The sequence below is a fragment of the Poecile atricapillus genome, chromosome Z, assembly GCF_030490865.1.
Source record: "Poecile atricapillus isolate bPoeAtr1 chromosome Z, bPoeAtr1.hap1, whole genome shotgun sequence".
NCBI classification, from domain to species: domain Eukaryota; kingdom Metazoa; phylum Chordata; class Aves; order Passeriformes; family Paridae; genus Poecile; species Poecile atricapillus.
In genome coordinates this window covers 121,760,221-121,786,382 of record NC_081289.1, presented here as the reverse complement: position 1 = coordinate 121,786,382, position 26,162 = coordinate 121,760,221, and the positions used below count along the sequence as shown (strand labels likewise).

The 26,162-nt window shown below is 41.2% G+C and overlaps 1 protein-coding gene across 1 annotated transcript in view; it reads right to left on the bottom strand.

Annotated features, from left to right (window-relative positions):
• Positions 1–26,162, bottom strand: part of SV2C (synaptic vesicle glycoprotein 2C) — a 90,491-nt gene that overhangs the window by 42,472 nt on the left and 21,857 nt on the right. Inside the window, exon 2 of the mRNA XM_058828100.1 lies at positions 23,194–23,374. Coding sequence (XP_058684083.1) covers positions 23,194–23,374 — 181 coding nt within the window. The remainder of the gene's footprint in view (positions 1–23,193; positions 23,375–26,162) is intronic.

Below are 26,162 nucleotides of genomic sequence, written 5' to 3'. Positions count from 1 at the left end.
GAAACAAAAACAGAAACCTGGGAGCCCCTGGATCATTTACCTCCTCCATACCACGGGCCGGCAGGGTCTCCCGTGGTGGACCAAGTGGTGCCATCAGCTCCCACGAGCCAGCTGGCACAACCAAGTGAAGCACACACATCGCGAACAGGGGAACCGGCGCCAGCAGTGGTTCCGGTGGCCCCTCCCCTGGCTCCTCCTGTGGGAACCGCGACCGCCGCGGTTTCCCAAGAAACCATGGTAGCGCAAAATAGGGGATCTCCGTATCCCCCATTGCCCGTCCCGTTGCCCCAGCCAGATCCCCCAACTTTGGAAAGGGGGATCCTTCATAATAACCTAGCGGCAACTGATTTTTCATCAGCAATAAAGGAACAAACTCTCAAAAACCCCTATTCCCCCCCCGCAAGCAGGACTCGGTTTAAGTCTAGACAGATGAGTGAGGAATGGGAAGAGAATGAGAGTAGGCACAGAATGTTCCCTCTCAGGGAAGTGCCTACTGCTCCAGGAGTGATTGGATTTGTGAATGTACCCCTAAATTCAGGGGATGTGCGGGCATTTAAGAAAGAGATGGGAAGATTGTTGGATGATCCGTTTGGAGTGGCAGAAAGGTTGGATGAATTTTTAGGCAGTAGCATTTATACCTATGAAGATCTCATGGCTATCTTGAGATCTCTGTTTAGTCAAGAGGAAAGAGAAATGATTAAACAAGCTGGTATCAGGGAGTGGGAGCGGCGAAACCCTCAGGGGACGCCAGGCACTCAAAAGTGGCCGAGCGTAAGCCCGAGTTGGAACGCCCAAACAGAGGATGGTAGAAGGAGCATGAATGATTTAAGGAATATAATTGTGCAAGGAATAAGGGAAGCGGTTCCCCGGGGCCAAAATATTAGTAAGGTGTTTGGGGAATGTCAGGGGAAAGAGGAATCCCCCACCGAGTGGTTGGAAAGATTACGGCGAAGTCTGCAGATCTATTCTGGGACGGACCCTAGTTCTCCGGTAGGAGAAGTGTTACTTAAAACACAGTTCGTGGCGAAATCATGGGAGGATATTAGAAAGAAATTGGAAAAGATTGAAGGGTGGCAGGAGAAAGGTCTCCAAGAGCTTCTGAGGGAAGCTCAAAAGATTTACATGAGGAGAGAAGACGAGAAACAGAAACTTCAGGCCAAAATACTGGTGGCCGCAGTAAAAGAAGCTCAGAAACAAGAACAGACACACGGCAAGTTTAAAACAGCGCCGAAAAAGCCGCAGGAGCCACAGAAGAATGGCTCCGCCCCGCGGAGAGATCCCCCAGAATGTTTTTACTGTAAGAAAGTAGGACACATACAAAGGAATTGCCACCAGAAAATAAAAGATGAAAAGGTATTTCAAGAAGATTAGGGAAGTCTTGGGCTCTTTCAGATGGGGATGATAACAGCTAAAGAGCCCTTGATAAAATTAAAAGTAGGTCCCCATCGCGAGGAAATAGAATTTTTGGTTGACACGGGAGCTGAGAGAAGCACCCTGCAAAAATTACCACGGGGATGCGTGGTAAGTAAGGAAAAGGTAGTGGTAATCGGTGCGAAGGGAGATCCCTTCAAAGTTTCTGTAATTAAAAATGTGGAAATAGAGTCTGAAAATAAAATATGCCTAGGAAATTTGTTATTAGTAGAAGAAGCCGATTACAATTTGTTAGGAAGAGATATGATTGTCTCATTGGGTATAAACATTGTCGTAAAGAATTCTGAATTAGTAATAAAGATATTCCATTTGACTCCAAAAGATGAAAGGGAAATCGATCCCAAAGTGTGGCATTCAAAAGGGGAGGTGGGGAAATTAGATATTACCCCCATCAAAATTGAAATAGAAAACCCAGAGGACCCGATAAGGGTAAAACAATATCCCATCCCGATAGAAGGGAAAAGGGGTCTGAAACTAGTAATTGATGACCTCCTTAGAGGAGGTACCCTCGAACCCTGCATGTCTCAACATAACACCCCCATCCTGGCAGTGAAGAAAGCGGATGGGAGCTTCCGACTGGTGCAGGATCTCAGGGCAGTAAATGCTAGAACCCGAACCAGGTTTCCGGTAGTGGCAAATCCTTATACTTTACTTAACAGACTCTCACCCGAGGATGTATGGTACAGTGTAATTGATTTAAAAGACGCATTTTGGACTTGTCCTTTGGATGAAGGGAGTAGAAACTTCTTTGCCTTTCAATGAGAGGATCCGGACACAAACAGAAATCAACAGTTAAGGTGGACGGTCCTCCCACAGGGGTTTGTGGAATCACCCAATTTATTTGGACAGGCATTGGAACAATTACTTACTGAATTCATTCCAGAAGAAGGGACAAAGCTCTTACAATATGTAGATGATTTATTAATTGCTGGAACCATGGAGGAAAAAGTCAGAAAAAGTACAATTTCATTATTGAATTTTCTGGGGAAAAAGGGGTTGAAAGTATCAAAATCCAAACTGCAGTTCACGGAGCCCGAGGTAAAATATCTGGGACATTGGATTTCTCAGGGGAAAAAGATGCTAGATCCTGACAGAGTGGCCGGGATTCTGGTGCTCCCAGCCCCAAAAACGAAAAGACAAATCAGGCAATTTTTAGGGCTCCTGGGATATTGCAGACAGTGGATTGAAGGATACAGTGAAAAAGTAAAATTTTTGTATGAGAGATTAAACACAGATAGAGTAAAATGGACCACACAGGATGAAAGCAAGTTTCAGGAATTGAAAACTGCACTTATAACTGCTCCTGTTCTAACCTTGCCAGACACAAATAAAGAATTCCAGCTATTTGTTGATGTAAGTGGACAAACAGCCCAAGGAGTTCTGACCCAGGAGTGGGCAGAAAAGAAGAAGCCCATAGGATTTTTATCAAAAATCCTAGATCCAGTCAGTCGAGGGTGGCCCACTTGCTTGCAAGCAATTGTTGCAGTAGCTCTGTTAGTCGGGGAAGCAAAAAAGATAACTTTTGGAGCCTCTTTGACAGTCTACACCCCACACGATGTAAGAACTATCTTACAACAAAAAGCCGAGAAATGGCTAACTGATTCGAGGCTTCTGAAATATGAAGCCATGCTAATTAGTTCGCCGGGCCTCGAGTTGAGGACAACTACTGTCCAAAACCCGGCGCAGTTTTTGTTTGGGGAACCAACAGGTGAGCTGTTGCATAATTGCATTGAAGCAGTGGAATTGCAAACTAAGGTAAGACCAGATCTGGAAGATCAAGAGTTAGAGGGGGGAGAAAAATGGTTTATTGATGGTTCATCAAAAATGGTAGAAGGAAAAAGAAAGTCAGGTTATGCCATCATAAATGGTAAGACCGAACAAATCATAGAATCAGGTCCTTTGCAAGCATGTTGGTCGGCTCAAGCCTGTGAACTGTTTGCACTCTTAAGAGCCCTCAAAGGCCTGAAGGGAAAAAGGGGAACTATTTTCACCGATTCGAAGTATGCATTTGGGGTAGTGCATACTTTTGGAAAAATATGGGAAGAAAGAGGTTTAATAAACACCAAGGGAAAAAGATTAATACATGGAGAAATAATTAAACAAATCTTAGAAGCTATCAGGGAGCCCCAGGAGATATCAGTAGTCCATGTAAAAGGACACCAAACTGGGTGGCGGTTTCACACCAGGGGAAACAATCTAGCGGACAAAGAGGCGAAACGAGCTGCGTTACTGGCGGTAAGTATTCCCGAGATCAGTCCCAAAGAAACCCCAGAAGTGTCCGTGCTTCCTTCAGAGAAGGAGCAAGAAGATTTCCAGAAGGTAGGTGGATATTTTAAAGAAAATAAATGGTGGTTGCCAGACGGGAGGGAGCTGGTTCCAAAAAGTATAGCGAGAGGAATACTCAGGAGATTGCATGAACAAACCCACTGGGGAACCCGGGCACTGGCTGAACAATTTTCAAAATTTTTCGGATGTAAAGGAATTTTTGAACTTGCCAAGCAAGAGGTACAGGGGTGCGTGATATGCCAGAAAGTAAATCGTGCCAATTCAAAACAAACAAATTGGGGTGGCCGGCCACTTTCGTATAGGCCATTCGAGAGAATCCAGGTAGATTTCACGGAACTACCAAAGATTGGGAGAAATAGATATTTATTAGTGATAGTGGATAAACTGACACATTGGGTCGAGGCATTTCCCAGAGCAAAGGCTACGGCCCAAACCGTATCTAAAATTCTACTAGAGGAAATAATTCCTAGATATGGGATAGTAGACCATATCGATTCTGATCAAGGGACTCACTTCACTTCCAAAATCATCAAACAACTGTCAGAGGCATTGGGAATCAGATGGCAATATCACACCCCCTGGCACCCTCAAAGCTCGGGACAAGTGGAGAGGATGAATCAAACCCTAAAGTCACAATTATCCAAATTAATAATCGAAACAAAAATGACTTGGATCCGATGTCTTCCTTTAGCTTTATTAAACATCCGGACCATGCCTCATTCTGAAACCGGTTTATCCCCTTTTGAAATGCTATATGGAATGCCATATAGGCATGGGATGCCGGTGGCACACCCTCAAATAGAGGATGTGCAATTACAACCTTATCTCATTTCTATAAATAAAAATCTACAGGAACTCCGGAAAAAGGGATTGATTCCTCAGAGCACAACATTGGGATTTCCAGTTCACAAAATCCAGCCGGGCGACAAAGTATTGATTAAAGTGTGGAGGGAACTTCCCCTCAGTCCGCATTGGGAAGGTCCCTTCCTCGTTCTCCTGACCACGGACACTGCTGTACGAACGGCCGAGAAAGGGTGGACACACTTTTCTCGGGCCAAGAAGGTTCCGGATTGCCAAGCCCCCGAGTGGAAGATCACCACCCCGCCAGGAGATTTGAAAATCAAGCTCCGAAAGCACAACAAATGAACAATAGCGAGAAGATAAGTTGTAATATCCGCGATTGTTATTGTTTCCCGTTTATACATTTTAAGTGCGCTTATTGTAAGCAGATTTGGGTAACTCATTGCATAAGGGGTTATAAACCAAGGGGATTGTGCACTAGGTGCTACGAAAAAGAGCTAGACCAGACCAATCGATTCCTGATACTTGCGACTCGAGCGGGCCTTTTGGAACTTGACTCTCCGGAGTGGTTCCTGTTTTACCAAAAAGGATTAAGGGGTCAGCTTGATTGCAAAGCAGACCCCTTGGAAATTGGGTGCCGAAGGACCGTAAAAGTACCTTGTAGATTTGAACCAGTTAAAGCCTCTCGGTGGGCAACCTTCAAGCGGAGGTTTGCCATCAGGACATCAAGGGCCCCTGAAGACAGTCCTTGCTGCCGGGAAGATGGTTATCCCCGCCGTATACTTTTGTACGGGCGGAGGGAATGGCAGAGGGATGCAATTGTGGGGAATCCTGATGTCCCTGAGCCTAGTCATGTACTCGATCAAGAAAATAGAGGCCGAGGCCCCCCTAGGGGAGGCTCCCCAGGGGAAGTGTGAGCAGTGTCAGACTGCCCCAGAAAGCGAGCTCATGACCAAGTGCCCTTCGGAACTACGGGCAGGTATTTGTTGGTTAAACGGCACTCAGTTTGAATTATGTAAATCAGAAAGGAAAATCTGGTGCTCAAACTCGAGAGTAAGTATCGAGGAAAAACCTATTCGGAACTTGGAAGGAATAGGGGCTGCTGAGACCCACTTCCGAAACAAAAGAGAAATAAAGGGAATTCCCCCAATCGAGGTCTGTGGACAGTGTAATAAGACTGTCTGGATTGGGGGAAAGAAGCATTCGACGTTTTTGGCATACCACCGAGTTAACCCTACCTGCTACAATGAAGCAAGCTTAAAACCGTGCATGATGGGGGGAAAGCTGTACTGGGAAGGGAAAAATGTAAAACACGAGACAAGGCTGACATTCAATAATGAACCTATAATTTTGGAATTATTGAAGTCAGACGATGAGAACTCGTGTCTTCAATTCGACCCAGTGTTTTGCTTTTCAAAGGATGAAAAGGGATTGGATCCAGAAAGTAAAATAAAACAAATAGCTATAGATTTAAAACGGAAAGAAATGGAAAATAAAAAGAAAAGGCTGGAGCAAGAGAGGTTAAACTCTCTCAGCGAACAATATGAATTATTGGAGAAACAATACGATAATTGGAAATTACCCAGCCCTAACCAAAACTTGTTTGTTGACTTAATGCAGGAAATAGCCACTGAATTAGGTATATCCAACTGCTGGATATGCGGTGGTTTAAAATCAGCAGAGAGGTGGCCATGGAAAGGAGAGGGATTGACCCCGGAACAAATATTAAAAGGGACAGAATTAAAATTCTCTAAAACTACACGGAGGCCAGAGGGATGGGTCATAGATGACCGAATAATTGGAACGTTTTGCATTAGCCGGGAGGGAAAAGAGTTTACCGATTTGGTAGGATACACTCCGTGTGTGAATACACTCACGGTAAACTCAGAAAAGAAAACAAAAATCTGGCACCCGGAATCGCCCGAAGGATATTGGATCTCCTATCGGGAAAACAATTGTGAATGGGTAGAAACTATTGGATTGTGTTGGAACAAGAAACCGGGGGCCAATCCCTTCCATGTTTTCATAGGCCTGAGGGATTATTGGGAGGATCCGGCAAAAACTAATAAAAACTGGGAAGCTCCCGATGGAATTTACTGGATATGCGGGAAAAAGGCATACAGTGAATTACCTCGGAAGTGGAAAGGGTCATGCACACTGGGACTAATTCGGCCGTTTTTCTTCACCCTACCAAAAGATGAGAGTAAATCCCTAGGGGCTCCCCTCTTTGAAACTTTAGCTCGACAAAAGAGGGATCTAAAAAAGATATTACCGATAGCAGGAGGGAGCCAGAAATGGAACGAGGAAGAATGGCCGGCCGAGAGAATCATACAATACTATGGTCCGGCCACCTGGGCGAATGATGGCAGTTGGGGTTATAGAACCCCCATTTATCTTCTGAATCGGCTCATTCGACTGCAAGCGGTAATGGAGGTAGTTTCCAATCACACCTCAGAAGCCCTGGAACTCCTAGCAAGGCAACATTCTCAAATGAGGGCCTTTGTTTACCAGAACAGACTAGCCCTCGATTACTTGCTAGCTGAGGAGGGAGGGGTGTGCGGGAGATTCAATGAATCGGAGTGTTGCATGGAAATAGATGATTATGGCGAAACTATAAAGGGACTAGCTGCAGAAATCAAGAAAGTGGCACATGTGCCCGTTCAAAAATGGAATTCTATTCTACAAGCCTCTTGGTGGGACCAAATTTTCGGTCAAGGGGCTTGGTGGAAAAAGCTAGTGTTCTTTATAGGATGTTCAATAGCCGGAATCATCTTTTTACCTTGTTTAATTCCTTGCCTGATTAGGCTAATACAATCTGTAGTGCAAGGAATGCAAATTGCCGCCCTCCCAATAGATCCAGAAAAATCACAAGATAAAAGTGCCCTTCTTTCTAAATTACTGGTTTTAGAAGAAGAGAAAGAGAGTAATAAGGCATTAAGGGCCTTAGAAAAATTTGAAAACGAACATATGCTGACCACCAAAATTGATAATTAGACAAAGAAAATGATGATGGAAAAAGAATAAGAAAAGGATACTTTTCTTTAAAAAGAGTGTAAAATAACGAATTTTTAAATGTGATAAATTATTAGGTGGGGGACTGTAATAAATTATGGTTGTATTAAAAATTCGGAGTATATAAGAAAGATATGTTTTGTAGAAACAAAACAAAATATAAAGCATGGAAAAGCCTCTCCCCCCAAGTGGGATGAGGCTTTCTGCCGAGGGGTTGCTGATTACCAGCAACGCCCAAGATAACTAACCAAAACCGGCCCATCAACCCAAACAAACACACAGGACACGGACCATCAGGAAAACAATGACACTGGCTCGGGAAATTATCTACCTCCGGATCCAAGCAACGCCCTGCGGATTCCAGTGAGTAGAGAAACTGATCAATCGAAAAAGACAAGTTCCAAAAGAAAAGCTTCGCCAGACTCAAACATCTCTGTGTCGAAGAAGCAATCAGGGAAAACAAAGGAGGAAACCCGGCCAAGATATTCATCGGCACCAACCCGGATTCCACCACCCTGTCATGAAAAACTTAACTTTGCAACACACAGAGTCTCCTTTGCATGAGAGGAGACTCTGGCCGGACACAAAAATAATATCATCATTCTAGGGCAGGAAATCCATTCACTGGACAATCAAGGACACTTGGTGAATGGAACTTGCCTGGAATTTTGGCCTGAGGACTTAAAAATCCTATAAAACCCCAATCCTGAGGATGCTCAGACGTGGATTTGGGAAACCTATACCTCCGGTGTAGACCCCTGTCCACCCAGCGCTGCGCTGTTCTTTTTATTGTGGGTTTTTATCGCTGTTTCTACTTATTATTGTTTATTAATAAATTTTTCTTTGATTTTATCCCAAAATTGCCTTTGCATTTATAACAAGCTGTTATGCTTGTACAGGGGGACTGCTGTTTTCTCTTTTCCTTTATACAGGTTTTGACAGAATCAGAACCATAGAATGCTTTAGGCTGGAAGGGACCTGAAAGACCAGCTGATTCCAACCCCTTCATGTGGGCAGGGATACCTTCACTAGACCAGATTTCTCACAGCTTCCTCCAACCTGGCCTTGAACACTGCTGTGGATGGCATAACATTCCTCAGAAACCTGTTCCAGTGCCTCACCACCTTCACAGGAAAGAATTTCTTCTTAATATCTAACCTAAACCTGCTCTCTTTCAGTGTGAAGCCTTGTTCTATCACTACATGCTATTGTAAAAAGCTTCTCTCCATTTTTCTTACAAGATCACTTCAGGTACTGGAGGGTCCAATTAGGACATCCTGAAGCCTTGTCTACTCTGAAATACTGCTGATCAATATTCAGCTTTACAATGAGTCTTTTGCATAGTTGAACCTGCTAGCTGTTACAGGTTCTGCTGGTAATGCAAACATTTACACCTCTAGGAATTCTTGTTACATATACAGCTAATAAGGGCTGTATCCCATTTCTTCTCATGGGTGGAAATACTGAAAGCCTCCGCTAGGAAACTGCCCTGTCAAAGGCAACAAGCGACAATGTTCTTGGAGCTTCCCCTGGAAACCTGGGCTGAGATAAAATTGAGGGGGCATGGCCAAGGGTAGAGCCACAACTCATTTTCCTGTGACGGGGAAAGCCTGTTATCTCAGTGCTTTTATGGATTCAGGGCTCTCCAGTTCCCAAAATATAAATGGATTACACCTATGATGTAAATCCTTCAGGGTGCAGAGACAGCTTTGAATTGCACTCCCACAATTTTCCAAATAGTTTATTTTCTAAGGTTAAAAATTTACTAGTAGAACCAGAAACAAGATATTCCTGTTTCTTGACAAAGCTGAAAAATGTGGGTGGGGAGTTATAGGTGCCCACTTTCAAGAAGACTTAATTTAATAGGCTGCTCATGGCATCAATTGCGTGGATGTTTCAAACTGAGAAAACCTACCTTTTCTTAATGTCATAAAATGTAGAGAACCTGACCAAAAGTAGCAAAAAAAGGCATCTCCTTCCTGTCAGCATGAACCAACTATATTATGGATGCTGAGAGATAGATGCTGCTTTAGCAGTCAAAACTGCTCCGGGTGGGTTGATGTATATGCTACATCCTAAAGATTCCCCAAAGCTACAGAAGAAGCCCTGCCTATACTGACCAAATCAATAGTGCAATTTTTCTAGCAAATAGACTTTTTATACATGTTAAAGGAATTCAGGAGCCAGAAAATAAAAATGTTTATTTAGGTTATCCAAATAAGCAGGAAAAAAATAATCAGCTCTGAAAACTCACAATTTTTCTGTTTCAACCAGTTGGTTTATTTGGCACTTCCAGTGAGTATGTCAACAGGTTAAGAAACAATTTAAAGTCCAGATATTATGCTCATATTGATTAAACAGTGAAAATAACCTTTCTAGGGTTTAAAGGAGAAATACAGGATGTACTTCCATCGTACAGAAAACTGCTGCTACGTGTAGTTGTAGGTCTTTGTTTCACAGAGATAGTATAATGAAGTGTGTTGTGCACTTTTTTGCACCTCAAAAGTGTGAATGGAAAATGTGCTTCTCAACAGGTTGAACTCTTTCTTCTGGCCTCATGTAAGTGCAGACTGATACTGCTACAGTATTTTAGGATACTGGCACCTATGAAACTCTTCCAAAGCTACTACAAGGACAAAAAAGCTATTATGAATGTCTTAGAAAGGCTAATCAACAGCAAAACTGGAGGAGCAAAGAGAGAGATAGAGAGGAAACATCCTCCTGCAGAAGACTGTGCTTTTGCTCTTAATGCTGGAAAATCTCAAAGTGGCAGTAGCCATGTCTCCATTCCCTAAAACTTGCACCCAGATGCAGAGCAAGTGACAGCAGAAAGGGAGAGTAGGAACAGCTACAACTGTTATCACACCAAACAACAATGATAAATAGCCTTAAAAACTGAATGGACCTTGAGAACTCCTCCAAGGAGCAAAGAAATTTCTTTCTGACTTGCAGAAATTTAAACTTGCTCTTGGTACTACAGTAATTTTCTATTATAGAACTAATATGGTACCTGGTATATGGAACTCTGCTAGCAGAAGCATAAACTACCTCTCAAAGCCTTGGGCAAGAGAAGATCAGAGCATCTCCAATTTCCATCATTCTCTTGTGAGGATTTTCCAGATCCTTCAGCTGCTACTGCTACTCATTAATTAGCTTATCAAAAGTTCATATTTTAAAAACCCACCACTGAATCACCCAACAGCTGCAAGGAAGAATATAATTCTTACAGTTTTAAAAAAATAAAATGTAAGCTGGGTGAGGCCTTCCCTATGGAAAGAACAGAATTTGATTCTCAGCCTTTTCGTATTGTAGGTTTGAAAGCAACTGCCTCTTTGTTGCCCACCAACATTTTGTGAAATGCATGGTGGCATGCACAGGAGTGAATTTCAAGTAAAATTAAAAGCAGAGCTACTACTAATATTTCACTAGGAAGACTTCATCTTTTGTTTTAAGGGAAATAAATGCAAATGCTATTTTCCCACAGTATGCAGTGTTAAGTCTGCTTCTGGTAATTAATTGGCATGATACAGTGGGCTGTTTGCTGTTACTGTGTTTGTAATTATATGGCTCACCATCGCTTGTAGAAAATTATTTGATACATGAAACTATATTCTTCTCTTATGTCTGCCTGTGCAGATGAAAAGCACATGAAAACTGTGTTGACTTGAGAGGAACATTAATTCTAGAAATGGGAAGGAGTTTAACTTTCCTAAACATAAATTATTCAAACAAGCTGAAGTTTTTATATTTCATCTGTTATTCATTTCTGTTATCTCTTCAGTTATTCTAACCAAAGCAGTGGATATAAATATGTTACCCACAGGTAACAGAGAGAAGTCCATGCACTACTTCCTTAGGGGTCACAAGAAGTATTTATCTTGTTAGTATGTACAAAAACTAAATACTTTTTTAATATCCTCACGGGTAAATTGTGTGGAATCTGAACTTTTTAAAAAAGATTTTAAAAACACTGACATAAGCCTCTGGGATGATGAACATGAGTGATATCTATCTCCTGAATAACACATTCTGTAATGAGACATAATCTGATACCAACAGGAGGCAAATCTTCATTGAGCTTGGCCAAGATCATGAAATAAGCACTCTCACTCAATAAAGATCAGATTTTTCATGTGAAATGAAAGGATGCATGCCTTCAGCCTTGCTTTTTTTGTAAATATGTATAAATATATGCAAGAACAGCACTGAATAAACAGCAGGAACCTTTTGCTACTGAACATATTGTTTATATGTGGGAGAAAAGCATTTATGTCAATCAAAAGAATGATAAATATTGATCTTTTCAGTTATTCTTCATCCTATGTAATAAACCTCACCAGAAGTAGGCAAAGAAAGAGGGAATGCATATTCATGTATTTACGTACATGCTCAGATCATGTTTGTTCTGCGAAATTATGAGAAAGGTAAAACCAAAAGGAGATTTAAGCGATGCACCTTAGGAGAGTGGGATCCAGAGAAGCAAACAAAAAGCTAAGATACATTTGCATTTTCTTTGTTACAAACAAAGATGATAAATGTCTGCTAATCTACCTTCAGAGCTGTGATTTGTCACAACAGATTTTGGCAACTGCACAGTGTGACAGCTGGGATGAAAACACGTCTGTGAGGCATTCAGAAACCTCTGGCTTCAGATAGAAGCTATTGTTTATTTGCTGATTCACTAGCCAAAGGGGCTTGAAATGCAAAAGCATACATGAAATAATTAGGACAAAAAGCCCTTACAGAATACTAAATATACAAGGTAGGATTGTGTTCTTCTGAAATGCCTTGTCTTCTCTTTCAAACTTGAACAACATCCAGACTAAAAATAGATACTGTCTGTGAGAGATGGCATTTGCAAGTTGTCACCATCTAATTTGCTATTTGTTAAAAAGCGATAGAGCTCAAAATACAGATTCAGAGATTTAGAATCTGCCCATCACTGCTTGTCCTTCCATTCAATTACACAAAACTCTTCTTCTTAACAGTTTTCTACCCCAATACCACAAGTCTCATTGAAAAATATCTCTGTTGTTTTCCTTTCAGAACTGCCATTAGACTGGCAAAATAGCTAAGGCTGAGCAAACAGATTGACCTTTTCCTTTAGAACTGTTGGATAAAGCCCTAGAAAACTGCATCACACTAAAGACTAAGCCTTGCCAATCATTGTACCCATTTTTAAATACAAGAGTTTCTTTGAACTATGAATAATAAGGAAGTTTTCTTGCAGGTACACAAGTGGCCTGTGTGCTATTAATAGCAAGAGAGTCCTTGTAAAAAATATTCACATGATAATTTACTGAACTCTAGAGTAGTTAGTTCCAATGGAAGATGAATTGACAAAAAAAAATAATTAATTCCCTCTATTTACCCAACACTATTTTAAAAAATCAAGTTTAATTTACATTCAAGCATATAATAGCAAAGAATTTGTCAGATATGTCAATAAATTGCTTTCATATATGCCAGTATTGGTAGCCGCAAAATCACTGATAATGAATTCTTTATTTTGTAGATTTTCTTTTTTTTTTTATTCTTCTTTTCAAGATTTTACTTGAAAGAAAAATACCATGGTCAGTGTCTGCTATAGACCACCAAACCAGGAAGGGAGGTGAAATAGTCTAGAAGCAGCTGGGAGAACTCTCACAATCACTGGCCATCATTCTTGTGGGGGATTTCAACCTACCAGATGCCTGCTCCAGAAACTTAAGCAACAGAGTGGAGAGGAGCCAGGCCAGGAGGTTCCTGGAGTGTGTGGGTGATAATGCCTTGACACAGCTGGTCAGGATGTCAACAAGGGAGGGCACTCTGCTGTACCTGCTGTTTGTGAACAGAGAAGGATGAGTGGGTGATGTGATACGATTATGATGGTTGGAGGGTCTCTGAGTCACTGTCATCACAAAATGACAGAGCTTTCATGGTTGGAGAAGTAAGGAAGGATGGCAAGAAGAACATGTACCTTGAACTTGTGTAGGGTAGACTTAGGCCTGTTTAGAAGCCTGATTGAGAAAATCCCATGGGAGGCAGCTGTGGTGGGCAAATGAGCCCAGGAGCACTGGACATTCTTCAGGAAAATTCTAGAAGCATGATCAGGCTGTCAGCATGTGCTTAAAGCTGGACCAGCAGGGAAGAAGACCAGCCTGACTGAATGAAGAGAGTAACTCCAGAAAAAACCAAGAGTTTAGGATCTATGAAAGACTAGGCAGGCTACTCAGAAGGAGTACAGAGATGTCATGAGGTCATGCAGGGAGAAAATCAGAAGACCCAAAGCCCAACTGGAACTTTATCTACTGCTGTAAAAGGTAAAAAAATGTTTCAATACATGTATTTCCAACAAAGGCAGGCTAAAGAGAATATCCAGCCTTTTTTACATGAAGGGGAAACACGGTGACAAAAGGCGAAGAAAAGATTGGGGTCTTCTTTGTCTCAATTTTTAATCTGCTATAGACCACCAGTCAGACCAGTTGTTTTCAGGGTACCCAGCCTCCTGATCTGTAAGACAGAGAGAAAAAGCAGAATGCAGCCTACATCATTCAAAGAGAAATGTTCAGTGACCCATTACAGCACTTAGACATGCTCAAGTGTGTGGGCCTGGATAGGATCCAGGGGTTAGGGGTGCTGTTGGAAGTGCTCACTGAGACACTTTCTGTCATTTACCAGCAGTCCTGGCTAGCTGGGAAGGTGTCAGTTAACTGGAGGTTGGGATATATGATACCCATCTACAAGGAGCATTGGAAGGAGGATCTGGGAAACTATGGGCTTGACCTTGGTGTCCAGGAAGGTCATAGAGCAGATCAACCTGCACCATCACATGGCACATACAGGAGAACCAGGGGATCAGGCCAAGCCATCACGGGTCTGATTTGTGAAAAGCAGGTCCTGCTTGATCTCCTTCTATTATAGGGCCACCCACTTTGTGGATGAGGGAGATTGTGGATGTTGCCCAGCAGGACTTTAGTAAAGCCTTTGACACCATCTCCCAAATCATTATCCTAGAGAAACTGGCAGCTGGGTTGGGCAAACACACTGTTCACTGGGTAAAAACCTGTCAGGATGGCTGGGCCCAGAAAGCAGCAGTGAATGGGAGTTACATCCAGCTGGTGTTCAGTCACCAGTGCTGCTGCTCAGTACTGGTGCCAGTCCTGTTTAATTCCTTCATTGATGACCTGGACAAGGGGATCAGGTGCACCCTCAGTCAGTTTGCAGGTGACACCAAGCTGGGTGGGAGTGTTGATCTGCTGGAGGGCAGGAAGGCTCTGCAGAGGGATCTGGACAGGCTGGATCATGGGCTGAGGCCAGTGGTGTGAGGTTGAACCAGGCCCAGAGCTGGGTCCTGCCCTGGGGTCACAACAACTCCAGGCAGCTCCACAGGCTGGGGCAGAGTGGCTGGAAAGGACCTGGGGGTGCTGGTGACAGCAGCTGAACATGAGCCAGGCTGTGCCCAGGTGGCCAAGAAGGCCAATGGCATCCTGGCCTCGATCAGCAATAGTGTGGCCAGCAGGAGCAGGGCAGGAATTGTCCCCCACAATCTCAAATCTTTCGTTCAGTTTTCAGCCCTTCACTACGGGAAGAACATTTTGATGCTGGAACATGTTCAGAGAGGGCAACAAAGTTGGCAAAACTTTTTGGAGCGAAAGTCCTAAGAGGAGTGGCTGAAGCAACTGGACATCTTTCAGCTGGAGAAAACAAGAAAAAAACCATTATCGTTCCCTACAATTATCTGAAAAGAGGTGTAGACAGGTTGGTCTCTCCTTTTCCAAGTAACAAAAAATAGAGTGAGAGGAAATAGCCTCAAGCCATGCCAGAGGAATTGCAAGGTAGAAGAAATTTCTTCACGGAAAGGTTGGCAAAGCATTGTAACAGGCTGCTCAGGGAAGTGTGGAATGTCTGTCCCTGGAGGGTTTTAAAGTATGTATGTATGTAGATGAGGTGCTTAGGAATAAGGTTTAGTGGTGGACTTGGAAGTACTAGGTTGATGGTTGACTTGAACAATTTTAAAGATCCTTTCCAACTGAAATAATTTTGGTTTTTTAATATTCTTTTGATCTTTTTTCTGTCATGTAGTCTCCCATTATTTAGCCTTGTCTAGTCTTTTTCTCCCTTTTGTATGATCTTCCTTTCCTCATAAGAATACTGTCTTCTTCTCGTAGGGAAGGGAAGAGAAAGTTTAAGGAAGACAACTTCTCCCTGAGGTTTAGATTCATTAGTCTTTACCTCCCTCTGAAGCTGAATCAAAGCTATTTGTGAAGCTCAGACCTTGCCGGCTGCTTACTTGGCTTCACAGAGAAGTCTGTATCCCTTTTGGCATAGTCTATCAGCTTTGAAGCCAGTCACCTGCAGAGCTATTCATTAGCTCACTGTGTAAAAACACTGATAGCCCTGTGTAGGACACAGCTGGTTGCTGAAGAGGAGTCAGAGGCAGAAGATTACAACCTTTTGAGAGTGAGTGAATAGAAGGTGCTCCATGAAAAAGAAGTGGAACAAGTGGGTATGAAGTGGTAAAAGATAAATACAACATGATACTAAAGAGTGATGACATTAAATTATAAAAGCTGGATGTTGGTCTACACCTGAAGTTCCTGAAGGAACTGCTTGTGTGGGCCAACCATCTTGTCCTGTTTCCACATGGCCTACATCTCTGTTGGAACATTTTTGCAGTTGTTATGTATACAGACTGATTGCACACCCTTCGTGTCATAGTCTCTGAGGGGTGGATATACAACTTTTTAGTGCTTCTTGACACTAGACATAATATTCAAAAAGGTAAAAACAATGGTAAAAGTCAGCACGTGTGGACTTACACAGGCAACCCCTCAAAACTGGAAAAAAAGCTACAAGAAACTACATTCACAGTTTTGGATTTTTGCTAACTTTTGGTTCCCCAAGAAAATTTGATTCCCCATGAAAATTTTGATTCCCCATGAAGAATTTGAGAAAATATTCTTATTGTGAGTTTTGTTCTACCATAGTGATTCCAGCACTCTGTGGTAGATCCCACTAATGTAGAAGGAGTACTGCAGGGAGGTTTTGAGATTGTCTAAGGTCAGATGAAGAAAACTGTCTGAAGTTAAGTCTCAGTTTTAATGAAGTATAGTCTAAAGTAATCTGGATAAAGACAGCTACATTAATACATTTTGAGAAAGACTTTTATTCAGAAGGGATAACTGACTGAGGACAAGCTTCTTAATAGCTTTTATTTATATCAGTTAATGACATCTAACCTGTATTTCCTCATATTTCTGTAGGCCTGGAGAAGAAATTAGGCCAAATTGGCAATTTTGGAAAACTGAAAGAAATATTTGCAGTCTGGAAATGCTGCATACTTATAAAATAGGACACATTTATTGAGCAATTTTTATTTTGCTCAGAAGAAAGAATATCTTTCTACCAGGAGCAAACATGAAGTTGTCTGAAAAATTTCTAAATTGTAGTTCACCTCAGGCTATTTATTTCAGCTAGTTTTCACTGTATGGAAACTTTGATTTCTTTTAAAAGTAATATTTGGGCTGGGGAAGCATGATGTTTCCCCCCAAATTGTATAATCTCTGCATATGTCAAAGCAACATAAATGAAATTTACTGGGATGAGACAAATTTGTAGTGCAGTTTTAATCCCTTTATTATAATTTTAGTTGTTGTACTTTTTGAAAAAAATACATCTAAAATTATAAATATAAAAAAAATAAACTAATAGTAGCTTAGATTAATGATTTTTAAAAATTAGATAAAATTACGTAGCTGAGAATAATATTTCACAATGGTGGTGTTGAACAGACAACAACTCCAGCTTCATTCAAGTTAATGGCTATGTTGTGAGTCATTCTCTGTATCAGAGAAACCTTCCTTTGACATTTTCAGACAGATAGAACAAGGTGCTTTTTGATGATAAATATTTGCACTTTCCCCCGTTGGCTAATGATGAATACAACTCACAGTTCCTTTTCCAGATCTTTTCACTTTTTTGTGAAAAAACATGTGGAAATCATGTTTAAAGCCTCCTAGGCCTTTATCAGGCTTTTGGATTCAATTTCCATTTGAGTTTTGGTTTTCAATTGATCAATGGAAGAATCACAGTTCTAATTTTTTTTTCTGGAAAGGGGAATTATTTTGCAGGCTTTCCAACATTTTGTCATTCTTTTCTCTGGCTAAAGCCTACCTTTCAGAATTTTATATGTTTCAATACTCTTTATGCAGCAGGATCTTGATATTATTTATAGTGGTTTGTATTTGAATTATCTTTTTTTTGCCTGCAAAAGTTTTACTAATCTTAGGGTTTGTTTCCATTTAAAAATGGGGGGGGGGGGGGGGAATGTACTTGAAGGGGTATTTTTTCCCTGAATATTTTACTTCTATACCACAGTTTCACTGCAAGCAATTTTGAGAAGAATATATTTTAGAGTATTCTTAAATAAATGAAATCTTCTATCAGATACTGGTTTTATTTTTCTTGCATCTTAACCTTTATTTTTATTATCTAGAAAATAACAGAGCAGTTTAAACTCTATATACCTGAATTATTTTAAATAATTTGAGTATTTCTTAATATTTCTGTAATCTTTAATTAAAAGAAAAATTGTTCAGATAACTCTCTGTCCCTTCAGAAAACTCCTGCTCCTCTCCAGTTTGAGTAATACTATTTTGCCTTTAAAATATATCATTCAGTTCTTTCCTTAAGATCATTCTAATTCCATAGTTGGGCTCTTTGAATCACACAAAATTACTGGAACAAAGCATCCTCCCTTGAAAACAGAATTACAGTGGAATGTCATCAGAAACACTAGGGAAAATGTGTACCTTTCTCTGAAGGAAACCACAGACCTGGTTACTTGGATATGGAGAAGGCTGAGGCACTCAACTTTCCCCCCCCCGCCCCGCAGTCTTCACTGCAAAGAGCTCCACTCACACCAGCTGCAGAAGGCCAGGCAGGGAGGCTGGAAGAATGACAACTTTCCACTGTAGGAGGTGATCAGGTTTGAGACCATCTAAGTAGCCTGAAGGTGCACAGGCTGATGGGACCTGATAAGATACATCGGTGGGTCCTGATGGAATTGGAAGACAACGTTCATAAGCCACTATCCTCCATATCTGAGAAATTGTGGCAATTTGGTGACTTGTTCATTGACTGGAAAAGGGGAAGCACCCATCAAGATGAACTTTTCCTCATCTTGAGGGTCTGAGAAGCAGATCCTTTTCTAGAAGATTCATGGCTTTCACACTGCTACCCTAATACCATCTGAAGGGGATTATTCACAGGAAAAATCCAATCTTTGAAGAAAACAGCAAATATGAGCCAGCTATGAACCTCTCTCTGCAGTAATTTCTGTGAAGAATGATTCTGCAGTTCATACTGTCATTTTTGTTGTTGTTTTGATTGGTTTGGGGTTTGTTTTGTTTTGGAGACTCCATTTGAAATATCGTACATGGTGACAAATTATCTATGATTTATCCCTGTAGCTCTCAAAGATGAGGTAGGAGAATTTTGAACAGAGTGGGGAAAGTATAGGATACAGATATGAAGGGCTGCTCCTTCAAGGACCATTAATCATAAGCTGGGTACACAAGAGAACATGGTTCCCAATCAAGGGTGTACATGTATCACAAGGAAAGCTACTGACACTTACTGGAAAAGCTCCTGGACAGGTGAGGAGGAAATGGTGCAGGCAAGCTTATAATGAGGCATAATAAATACATATTTTGCAATATATCCTTAAATGGACAATTTAGGTTAAAGCCAAACCAGTCTGCTAACAAACAAACCTTTGTAGCATAAGGGTCCAGGGAATTGGCCAGGCTAAGCAGTAATACAACAAGCTTCTCAACTTTTCCAGGATCACAAAAGAGTGAAAGTGTCATGAAACATGATCTGTAGTGTTTCTCCATGGGGTGAAAAAAAAATAGCTCCTGGAACTGATGATGATTTATGATGTGGGATTTTTAATTTTTTTTTTTCTATGGGATTTGGGTTTTTTAGGAATTAGAATGTTGTCATTTCCCCTTGTTATCTTATAAAGTCATATCTGATAATCTGGTGACAGACTAAGGAGATCTTTCTAGCAAGAAGACTCCTCACATCTTTCTCTCTATTGTACTTCCATTCCTCTTCATAAATCAGTTTAAAACTACCGAGTGCCATGGTAATTTCTTTTTGATATTCATGTCGAGCCCTAGCCTACTTCAGATGAGTTCAAAGGATTTCTCAAAACACAAATATCACACAACTGCATTGCTGAACCATGGCTATGTAGCATAAAGGAAACAAACCATAAAAGCAGTGGAGCTCCTGTGTATGACTTTATAACACAGCTGCTGTGCTCGCACCAGATCCTGTCTATTCAGCATACTAAAGACTGATGGTGGTCTGAGTTGGAGCTGTAATTAGGAGCCTTAATCTGAATCAAGCAATGACCAGAAGTGCTAAACTAAGCAGTCTGTAGAAGAGAGCTCTTGTGTATCCAAGGGTGCAGTAGAGGTAGAGGCTTTGTCATAGTAATTTACTTACGTGCTACTGTCTCTGCTCATAAGAGTTTAAATTTATAAATTTAATCACTGAGAAGTTATTTAAATGAAAAGCAAAGAAAACACAGGTCTATAAAAAACATTATTTCAGAGAGAATAATAACATTTATTAAGGGGAAGGCCAACAAGGCTGACATCCTGCTGGGAGTCTGTCTTTGTCCACCCAACCAGGAAGAAGAGGTGGACAACTCATTCTATAAGCAGCTGGCGAATGTCTCAGGATCACCAGCCCTTGTTCTTGTAGGTGACTTCAACCTGCCAGACATCTGCTGGAAACTTACAGCAGAGAAGAGACAGCCCAGGAAATTTTTTAGAGTGTATGGTGAACAAGTTTTTTCGCAGCTGATGGGCGAGCCCACCAGGGAAGGGACTATGTTAGACCTGTTTTTTGCAAATAGAGATGGGCTGGTAGGAGATGAGGTGGTGGTGACTGGAGACTGCTTGGGGTACAGTGATCATGAAATTATAGAGTTCTCAATATTTGGTGAAATCAGGAGGAGCACCAATAAGACTTTTACATTGGACTTCTGGAGGGCAGACTTTGGTCTACTCAGGAGACTAATTCAGAGAGTTCCTTGGGAAGCAGCCCTTAAAAGCAAAGAAGTCTAGGAAAGGTAGATGTGCTTCAAAACAGAGATCTTGAGGGCACAGGAACAGACTATACCTGCATGCCAAAAGACAAGTCGACAAGGCAAATGTCCAGCCTGGATGGGCCAGGAATTTTGGAGGAATTTAGGAATAAAAAGAGGATGGATATCATCTTTGGAAGGAGGGTCAGGTTTCTCAGGAAGTATTTAAGGGGGGTGCTAGGGCATGTAGGAAAAAAATGACAGAGGCCAAAACTCAGTTTGAACTTAAAATAGTGACTTCTGTAAAGGATAATAAAAAACATTTTTACGAATACATTAAAAGTAAAGGAAGGGTAAGACCAACCTTTGTTCAGTCTTATGCTGGAGGGAGCTTAGTAACTGCAGATGAGGAGAAGGCAGAAGTGCTCAATGCCTTCTTTGCCTCAGTTTTTAGTGGGAAAGCAACTTGTCTTCAGAATAACTGTCCTCCTGGGCTGGTAGATGGTGCCAGGGAGCAGAATGATCCCCCTGTTATCTCAGACGAGGCACTCAGAGACCTGCTGAGCTGCTTGGATGTTCATAAATCTATGGGAACAGATGGGATCCATCCCAGGGTGATGAGGAGTGGCAGATGAGCTTGTGAAGCCGCTCTCCATCATTTACCAACAGTCCTGGCTCACCAGAGAGGTCCCAGATGACTGGAAGCTGGCCAATGTGATGCCCATTCACAAAAAGGGTGGGAAGGAGGGTCCCGGTAATTATAGGCCAGTGAGCCTGACCTCAGTACCAGGTAAGGTAATGGAGCAGTTTATACTGAGTGTCATCACACAGCACTTAGAGGATGGCCAGGGGATCAGACCCAGCCAGCATGGGTTCAGGAGGGGTAGGTCATGTTAGATCAACCTGATCCCCTTCTATGACCAGGTGACCCGCCTGGTGGATGCTGGAAAGGCTGTGGATGTGTCTGTTTGGACTTCAGCAAGACCTTTGACACTGTCTCCCACAGCACACTCCTGGAACAGCTGGCACCCCATGGCTTGGACAGGAGCACTCTGTGCTGGGTTAGGAACTGGCTGGATGGCCCAGAGAGTGGTGGTGAACGGTGCTGTACCCAGCTGGGGGCCAGGCACCAGTGGTGTCCCTCAGAGGTCTGTGCTGGGGCCAGTCCTGTTCAATATTTTTATTGGTGACATGGATGAGAGTATTGAGTCTTTCATTAGTAAATTTGCAGATGACACTAAGCTGGGAGTGTGTGTCGGTCTGTTGGAAGGTAGGAGGGCTCTGCACAGAGACCTGGAACGGTTGGAAGGATGGGCAGAGTCCAATAGGATGAAGTTTAAGAAGTCCAAGTGCTGGGTCCTGCATTTTGGCCACAATAACCCCCTGCAGCACTACAGGCTGGGGATGGTGTGGCTGGACAGTGCCCAGGCAGAAAGGAACCTGGGGGTGCTGGTGACAGCTGGCTGGACATGAGCCAGCCCTGTGCCCTGGTGGCCAAGAAGGCCAATGGCTCCTGGCCTGTATCAGGAATAGTGTGACCAGCAGGAGCAGGGGGGTCATTCTCCCCCTGTACTCGGCACTGGTGAAGCCACACCTGGAGTTCTGTGTCCAGTTCTGGCCCCTCAGTTCAGGAAGGACATTGAGACACTTGAGCACATCCAGAGTAGGCAACGAGGCTGGTGAGGGGCTGGGACCACAAACCCTGTGAGGAATGGCTGAGGGAGCTGGGGTTGTTTAACCTGGAGAAAAGGAGACTCAGAGGAGGGGTCTATCTATTATCACTCCCGACAACTTCCTGAAAGGTGTTTGTAGTCAGGTGGGGGTGTACCTTTCACCAGGCAGTAACTGACAGAATGAGAGGACACAGTCTCAAGCTGCACCAAGGGAAATATAGGTTGGATATTAGGAAAAGGTTTTTTACAGAAAGAGTGATAAAGTATTGCAATGATCTGCCCAGGGAGGTGGTGGAGTCACAATCCCTGGATGTGTTTAAGAAAAGACTGGATGTGGCACTTGGTGCCATGGTTTAGTTGAGGTGTTAGGGTTGGGTTGGACTAGATGATCTTGAAGGTCTCTTCCAACCTGGTGATTCTGTGAATTCTGTGAATCTGGCACAGTTTAGGACCCCGTTTTAAATTTGACTATCTTGATGCAATGGTATTATAAACAATATTGTGCCCACAGAGACATTAGAAACTTTATAAATATTACCAAAATACACCTCTGTGTATTTAGCATACACCTGTGAGGAGAGTGTTATTTTGCTGACCGAACAAAATACAAAAGAAGACAAGGCATAAAAGAGTTAAACAGGTTGATCAAGTTCACAAAACAAATCCTTTGCAATATAACAACAAACTCAGTTTCACAGTTTTCAGTCTGTTTCTTTCCCCCCAAAATTATTTTCCCCTTCAGGTTATTTAGGAGTGTAGTAGCTACCTTGCTTAATTCTCTCACCTCTGACAGAGTGCATTTCTACACTATTAGTGTATTTCTACACTAAAAAATGTGCTTTTGCAAACAGAAACGCTTTATTAATGCACAGAATTGTGAAAATGAACAAAACCAGAGAAGCTTACCCAAATCCAGAAAACAAGCGACAGAAGAGGAAGAAGCCATAGCCCTGGACAAAGGATGAAAGGAAGGCAAAGAATCCATTGACAGACATGCATATCAGGAGTGATTGTCTCCTTCCCACCTTGTCTGCCAAGCCTCCCCAGAAGAACGCCCCCACCATCATCCCAAGGTACACTATGCTACCTGTAATACAAAAAAATACAAAAGAGAGATGCTTTGTGAGCTACATAATAGACCACGCCAAAACCAGTTAACCTTCTAGATTTACAGTAGTGTACAGATTTTATCCTTTTTCTCTGAATAGAAATTATATCCACAGTTTTGCAAATGTATCTAGAGAGAATAGATTTCCTACTGTCTTTGTTATCTCTTACCAGACACACTTAATATAAATATTAAACTGAAGCTTAATATAAACATTAAACAAGGTACCTCAACCTAAAACAATAAACATACAGGCAAATAAGTCTGAATAGGAGGAGAAAATGCCACTATTTCCTCAGAATAAAAATTAATTAATGTTAAATATTGAAAAAAATATTACTTCCCCTACAGATACAGTTTGTCTGAATATACCTAGAATATGAACAGTCCTGAAGGGGACTAAACACTGTAATCACTGGGAGTAATATGTGCTAAATATAAAAAAAGTTGATTACAAATCAATCACTTTCCACCTGAGATGTATAGCATCAAAGACATCCATCTTGATTGGTTTTACTTCCTCCTACTTCAGTGTATTTTTTATTTAGAAAGACAATGTCCTTTCAAAGCAAAAGCATTGTAATGTTCTTGACTTGCTGTTTTGGGGTTTTTTTGTCATGTTCCCCCCTCCCAATAGTTTTGAACAGGTACATTAGAGTTTAGCTACATTTATTAAAATGACATAGCAAAAAATAATACTGGGGTGATATTTTTTTGTGTTTTGTACGTGTACTTTCTCACAGAAAGATAAGTTGAAATATTTAACATTTTGACTGCTCACATCTTAGCACATTGTACATAATTTCCTTTCCAAACACCCTGTGGAACATTTGACAAAGATGTACAACACATCTGCCAGAAGGAAAAAGCAATTCCCAAGTTTTGGACAGAACCATTAATATTGTATTTTGTTTGATACATGGAATTCTTTTTCCATCTAATTTCTTGTTGAACTAGCTTCTCAGGTTAGGTTTTATATATGCTGCATATTGCTACCATCTTCTACATCTTCCTCAGAGCAGGAATTAATTACAAAGGTGCTGGAAGAAATTAAAACACTAGAAAATCTTGTTATGTATCTCCTTTTGATTAGTCTCAAGAATAGACAAATTCTCTGGTCTCTAATTGCTCTGAAATTCTGGCCTCCAAAAGAATGCAGAATTTCAGAATGCAGGTTGGATGGTAAAAGAAGCTGAAAAAAAACCCATCTAAATGCCTGGGCTTGGTTAAATGCTTATCATTGTAGAGTTTACTCATCAGTATTTCTGTTCTTGGAATCACAGATTATAACATCTGAAGTGCTGACATCTGCAGGGTCTTATACACCCTAAATTGTCCCTATTCCCTCTCATACTTTGTACAAATAGTTTCCACTGCTGTTTCCTTATGAGACATAATTTAAAATAGGATATTTTTGAAACAGGGTATACATTATGTTAAATGTATATTAACAAGTTAATAGAATTAGAATCATAAAGAAGTTTGGGTTGGCAGGGATCTTAAATACCACCTTAAATCCCCTGCCATGAGTAGGGGCATCTTCCACTAAATCAGATTTCTCAGAACAGCATCTAACCTCAGGACAAGATAAATGATCCAATGCTGCTTATCACAGAAGAATTGCTAAAGCAACAAATTCCATAAGAACAAGAGTTAAGTGTCTTCTAAAAATAACTTTTTGTCTATGAATGTGTTCCAGATGTTGCTAGGTTCTTAGACTTTCATCAAAGAATACTGATGATAATGTGGGTAAATCCAGAACTGCAGAATTACTAAGACATCTTTGTTTAGTTTCCTTAGCCCAGGAAGGACAGACATGACAATATTCTTTTTCAGTTTAGAGGTATTTAGGAGCAGACATTAATTGGCTAGCTTTTTTGTTCTGATCAGAAATTTTATTCCACTAGTTGAGATTTTCCTATAAATGCACACGGCTGGTGTATTTTCTGGTCCTAAGGAGACAAAGATTGGTGGGTAACTTAGCATATTCATTCAACTGCTTTAAGCTCTCTCCTGTGGTCAAGGTTATTGTACCATGCTGCAGGTGGATTGCTGTTCATAAGCAGTTTTGAAACTCCATCCAACAGACCTGCTGCTTGCTTGCCAATAGCAGTGGAAAAAATGTAACACAGATAGTCGAATGTCCGCTGCATTGCCAGCGGACAGCTTTCAAAAATGAAAAGAAGTAATTAATTTTTATTCTTATGGTGAAATTAATTACATTCTTCTCTGTATAAATATTATTGGGCTTTCCCAGTCAACACTCTAATATAAGAAATAGAGAAGACAAATCAAATAGCCTTTTATTTCTTTATAGAGATAACTTTGAAATATTTTTATGCAAATAATCCTAATTTTACCAATTTACATTCCTAGTGATGCACAAAAATATCAAAACTCTTTGAACAATGAAATGTTTCTAAGTCTTAAGTTTAAAACATTAACCTTTCTTTTAAATGACAAATCCTTTGGTCATTGTACTGTGTTTTGGACTCTTACACTGATGTAATTCTAAAGAGCATTCAAAAGATGCTGCTAAAAATAATATTCTCATCCTGTCAATAAAGCGCTATAAATAAGCTGTTCTCTGAGCTGCAGCTTTATCTTACTCTTTCCCATTATATTAACTTCCAATTTTTTCCTAATTGCTTTGTAGTCTTTGCACAACTCTCTCCTTGACCAAAGATCTGTAACCCTTCCATCCTGAACCTACTGCAGCTATCAACAATAAATGTTTCTGTGCATTTTGCTGTCTTACTTCTATTTT